Source organism: Nothobranchius furzeri, chromosome 18 (assembly GCF_043380555.1).
Source record: "Nothobranchius furzeri strain GRZ-AD chromosome 18, NfurGRZ-RIMD1, whole genome shotgun sequence".
NCBI classification, from domain to species: Eukaryota; Metazoa; Chordata; class Actinopteri; order Cyprinodontiformes; family Nothobranchiidae; genus Nothobranchius; species Nothobranchius furzeri.
In genome coordinates, this window is record NC_091758.1 from 24,295,093 (window position 1) to 24,301,092 (window position 6,000).

A 6,000-nucleotide genomic window follows, 5' to 3' on the forward strand; every position below is an offset into this window, starting at 1 on the left:
GACAAAACCCCTTCTTTAAACATGGATGAGTCTGCCCACCATATCCCCCTCTCCTCTCCTTTCTCCTCTGTCTCTCAACTCTGACGCAAAGCTGAGAGCAGCTGCTTCGGTCCGTCTCAATAATTTAGCACCGGAGTGAGGGATGAGGACTGAGACGGAAAGCAGAACATTTATGGAATAAAGGAGTAAATGAGGTAACAGAGGGGCGTGTGCGCCTGTTGATCTGGACGCAAACATTTAGGTTAGGCTGTCAGACTCGTCGTTTGAGCCGCTGAACAATGTAAACACGCAGAATGAGAAGAAAGTTCAACACGGACTGAGCTCGCTCGAGGAGAAGCGCGCGCGTGCGGCTCCCCTCCCCAGATGCACGGATGTTTGTGGAAATGAATATTTCAGCTCGGTCTGGGAGCCGTGTGGCACGTCTCTCCAGAGCGAACAACAGGCAGACAGGAGAGGAGCGACGTGCTGCTGCAAGACAAAGGAGCCGCAAAAGTTACGGAGCGCGGCGTGGACGCGACAGCCCGCAAAGATCCACGGGAACACCTCCGTTTGCAACAAAGCCCCTTCAAACAGCTGCATCCTATTTTTACCGGCTGATAAAGCTCCACAACACGCACACATCAGAGCCAGCCACAAAGCAGTGTTCCACATGTAGGATCCCCACCAATGCTCCTCGCAGCAGCACGTAAATAAACCCCAGAAAACCCTCCAAAGGTGCTGCAACTTTAAGGAGCAGAAGAGTGAGACTAGCTGTGCTAGTAGTAGCTGCTTTGGCTAACTCAGCAGCCATGCCTGGTAAGTTGGAGGATGCAAAAGAAGACACAAAGTGGTTAACACAACCCATAAACTACCACGGCTGCACTTCTAGGTGCTCGGTGTGTTGATGGTAACATTGAGAAGCTAACTCTTAGAGAGGTTGAACTGCTTCACATCACTGGAGTTATTCTGTAGTGACACTGCGATAATTTACTCACTTTTCTCTTGCTTGGCTATCGGAGGGGACCACAGCTCCTTTGCCCTTTCCGTACATCTTGGAAGCTGTTGTGATACTTTGTTTTATCCCACTCGACACCTGTCAAAGAAAGCAACCAGGAAAACCTACTATCTCCATAGCTACCCAGTTAGTGTTGCCTCCCTGTCTCTCTCCTGCGCTCTCCTCTCTTTGCTCCGGTTTCCTTTTTTTCTACATCCCCAACATTGCCCACAAATCAGGCAGGGTTTCAGTCGGGGGGAACTTGAAACTGTCCAGTGGTGGAGTTTTTTTTTTTCAATCGCTGTTCCTGGATTCCGGTCACACTCCCCCCGTTATGGGACGGTGGGGGCTTCTTAAAGAGACAGTGTCTCCATGTTTTGCAAACTTCGCTCAAGTTCATGTTTCTTTAGGAGACCTTCAAGTTCAGGCCTTATGTTGCATTCTTCTTCCCTAAAAAAAATTAGTTATTGAATAATGCAATTATGAATATTATTCCTAAATTTTAACATACTTAATTGCAACAAATATGTATTATTTGTTGTCATTTATCCCTGTTGTTGCATCTTTGTATCCGAAAAGTGAAGTCAATCAAAGAAACCTTTCTTACAGTGACCCCTTTATACTAATAATGCATAACCTTATCTTCAACAAGACAAAAAAGGAAAGGTCTCACTGCTTGTACCTCATGCAGACTGATTGGTACTATTACATTACCTAACTCCGTTATCTAACCACAAATAGGAGGCCATATATAATTTTATTTCATTTTATTTATTTTTTTGTCATTTATGTGATAAATTGTTCACAAACTAGGTCTAGTTGACAATCAAAGCTCCAAACAGAGCTTATTTTAATATTTTTTGTGTTGTGGGCTCTCAGTTATTTCAATAAAAGTTACTATATTTTAATTGCATATTACTCAGTAATTTGGGTAACTTTGTATAGTTTTTTTTAATGTTTTATATACTTTTCCAGTAGATTAAACCACCATCCTCCCTTTGTGTTTCTAATTTAATTGTAAGGTCTGCTCTAAAAGTGAAGGAGGAGGTTTTTTACACCTCCGGGTAAGTAGAAACAGAATAAACATCCTTGTTGACTTGTTAATATTTAATAAAATCTCCTATGTTTGATTTTCTTTGTGGTTCAAAAGCATTACAGCTTAATCTGATTTGGATTGTGAAAGTCTCACTATTTAACACTATGCAACCTTTAATTTTACCTTGCTAAAAAAGACCTAATGGAAAAAAAACATACCACTAAAAGTATTGTATCAAAACATTTATTAGCACAACAATTATTTTCAAAAATGTTTTAGAAATCTGACATTTAATACTTTCTTTCAGTTAAACATGGAAACATCATCTCTGTGAATAATAATGGGTTCAAGTTCCACAGAATAAAATGTTATAATGCAAGACGCCAAATGTGTGAACACAAGCCCTTATGAGGTTAAATAACCAAACTGAGCCAACATTTAACAACACATTTATTCTTTTTCAGTGCACAATTTCTGACCAATTTGATTTTATGATCATTCAAATATATTAATATGAGTCTAATCATGCAAGCTAATAATCTAATGACCAGAGTTTGGTGTGCATAATGCGATATTAGGAGACGTCATCTCAACAATTCCTATGAATAATACTTTACTTTTGTAGATATAATCCATTAATGATGTATGTTCTAAACACTGAAGCAGCTCATGAACATATTCATGTCCAGGGCCGATGGTGGCTCCTGATGGTGAAGTATAATCCTGCGGCATGTCCCTTTAAGAGAGTGTAGAGAGCATTTTGCAGAGTTTGTGTGCACACATGTGTGTGTATATATGTGTGTAAGGCAGGGACAGGCAGTGTGTTCTGTTTTTGTGCTACGAGCTGTGGGAAGGGCACAGATGACTGCGTGCGTGTTTGTGTCCATGCACGTCAGGTTGTGTGTGTGCGTGCCTGCATGCATGTGTGTATGTGCCAGTTTGTGTGTGTGCTTGAACATGTATTTCTGCGTATGTGAGAGAGCGACAGAGGAAGAGAACGTGTTCCTGTATGTGCGCTAAGGCCTCCTTTTTTACATGAGGACACAAACACCTGCTCTGATGAGCAGAGATTTTATAAAAGAATAGAGGAGCAAAGAAAGGACAGCAAACACACAAAGAAAAGTGGTAAAGAGCATCATTTCATTGGACTAAAATCTTCCCTTCTTCACGGGTTTATGTAACATATAGAAACACGAATACACTGAATGATGCAACAGGGATAAGTGATAAATTGTTAAACGTAAAAAACAAACAAAATTGTATAGAAATTCCCTCATATCCAGAACAGAGTTGCAATAAATCATAGACTATCTTGAAGTTCAATCATTTTATAATTTGAATTAAAGCTAATGTGTTTGGTTTTTAATTGCATTTGAAAACACAAAAATATATGACCACAGTAACATTTATTAATAATCACAATCTTTCCACTTTTGCACCTACTTCCTGCCAAAACATTGTTTGCAGCCACAGCGTTTTATTTTTTCATTGTTATTCATACTTTCACCTACCTTTACATTTAAAAGATCCCTAAATAGACCAAATATAAGCTATCATATGTAAATATAATAAAAACACAAGAACCATGTTTATATTTGTAAATAATTGAATCTGCCCTATTCTCATTGGAATAATGAGCCAGGGTTTAATTTGTCTATTCCAAAAATCACGTTAAACTACTGCACTGTTCACCAGCCCATTTTCATAAAATGTTTTGTATAAATTTCAAAATATTTTACTGGTATTTTTTGCACACCCTTGCAGAACACCTTCTTTAAAAGGATGCCTACATTATTTTTTAGAGTATTTTTAAAATGCATTTTAAAATATTTTGTAAAATATTTCATTTGATTATGTTTCCCTGACTTGTATGTAAAATATGCAAATTATCTGGTTTTATGAACCTTTGATCATCATCAAATACAGACATTATTAGTGCAGATACTGAAACAAAGAGAAGGAAAGTGATAGTACAGGCATCTAACAGGATGTGGACCACAAACTCTGTCAGTGTCGTATCATAGCTCCAGTATTGATCCAAAAACCCAGTGATTCTATGGAACAACATCCAACTCTTCCTTTTATCTGCACGGAGCAAATGAACAGCAAAAGGGAGTCTTTTCCATTTATGGTCCCTTTATTTTATTAAACACAAATTTTATTTTTGTATTTAGTGTACTTCTATAACACAGTTCAGGTTCACACACACTTACACACATATATGTATATATATATATATATATATATATATATATATATATATATTTATTTATTTATTTATTTTATTGAGCATGCTATGAAGGAAGTGGTCATGTGTACCTATTGTTCTCTAAAACACCTTCAACACTTGCAGATACACATGCGTGCACAAAACCTCAGCAACACCTGAAACAACAACACATTCTCACTCCCAGCACGTCAAAAACAAACGCTTGGTCAGACCCCTGATGCCAAAAGTGCCCTTTTTTGTTACTTATGTGCGAAAAGTGGGTTTTCCCTTTCGTAACTGCAGATCCCAGTGCAGCGTAAAACTGACGTGATGAGATGTCCGCTGATGCGGCACCAAACCAGTTCATTTAACCGCACCTAAACCTTAATGTTTCACTATTTATAACCTTCCCCTCTCCCTCATCCTAACCTTAACCCTCATTTAACCGATGCGGCACCGAACCAGCTCATTTAACCGCACCTAAACCTTAACGTTTCACTATTTATAACCTTCCCCTCACCCTCATCCTAACCTTAACCCTCTTGCTACCTAAAACGTTACTCTCACTGTGATCAAGCGTTTGTTTCCCATGCATTCTGACTAGTGATGTGTCGTCGCTAACGAGCCGGCTCTAAGAACCGGCTCTTTGAAGTGAACGACGTGAGCCGGCTCGTCATTGGGAGCCGTCCCCTCCCCTCCCCCCTCCCCTCTTGCTTTGGTGAACGCTACAGGCGATTGGTCAACATGTGTAACTGCGTGTCCAGACTGTCCACACTCAGAGCAGTAGGGGCGGGGAAGAGGGAGGATCAGACTCAGACACACTGCAGAGCACATGTGGGTGGAGGGAGACGAGAGGGAATGAGGAGGAGGAAAAAGGCGAGCGAGAGAGAGAGAGGAGAGTGTGACGAAGACGTGAGAAAATGAGCGCCAGCAGTCGGAAAGTGGAGATTTCTTAAAGTGTTCAGTTATTAAATCCATATAAATGATAAATTTTTGATATATTGCATTTGTTTACATTAGTAAATCATTTTACATATAGTTTTAAATTATTTTGGTTATAAATGTACTCTACGCAACAGAAAATCTGAGGAGCCACTTGGGAGCCAAAAGAGCCGGCTCTTTTTGGTGAGCTGAGCCAAAAGAACCGGCTCTCTAAAAAGAGCCGGAATTCCCATCACTAATTCTGACTGTGAATTTTCGTGTTTGCCGCCCAAGGGGAAGGTTAGAACATACAATCTGGCGAGGGGAGGTTACAAATACCCTCTACTTTTAACCTCCACCGTGGTAGTTGAAACCTCCCCCTCGCGTTGGCTCGGTCCAAACTCGACCAATGACGAGGCGGCTCCCGCCATTCACTTCATAGAGCCGGCTTTTGGAGCGATCGACACATCACTAACGTGTTCGCTAGCAAGATGGTTAAGTTAGGATAGGGGTGAGGGGAAGGTTAAATAACAAGAGGATAAGGTTAGGGTGAGGTACAATGAGCTTGTTTGGTACCCTGGCTGCGGACATCCCATCGCATCAGTTTTACGCTGCATTGGGATGCAACGGTAGCGGATGTCCCATCATGTCAGTTTTACGCTGCATTGGGATCTGCAGTCAAATAAGGGTAAAACCCCTTTTCGCACATGAGTAACGAAAAAGGGCACTTTTGGCGTCAGGTGTCTGACGTGGAGGGTGGCTGACCAAGCGTTTGTTTTTGACTCGCTGGGAGTGAGAATGTGTTGGAAACAATCATTAATTTACATCATAAACATATGAACAATCGCTGACTTTTCCATT

The 6,000-nt window shown here is 40.5% G+C and overlaps 1 protein-coding gene across 4 annotated transcripts in view; it reads right to left on the reverse strand.

Annotated features, from left to right (window-relative positions):
* The window catches only part of zgc:110158 (single-stranded DNA-binding protein 3), a 51,843-nt gene extending 50,620 nt beyond the window's left edge, over nt 1–1,223 (reverse strand). For all 4 annotated transcript variants that reach the window (XM_054741731.2, XM_015969711.3, XM_015969710.3 and 1 more), the window contains exon 1: nt 975–1,223. In XM_054741731.2, coding sequence (XP_054597706.1) covers nt 975–1,030 — 56 coding nt within the window. In that variant the 5' untranslated portion in view covers nt 1,031–1,223. The remainder of the gene's footprint in view (nt 1–974) is intronic.
* Between the last annotated feature and the right edge of the window lie 4,777 nt (nt 1,224–6,000).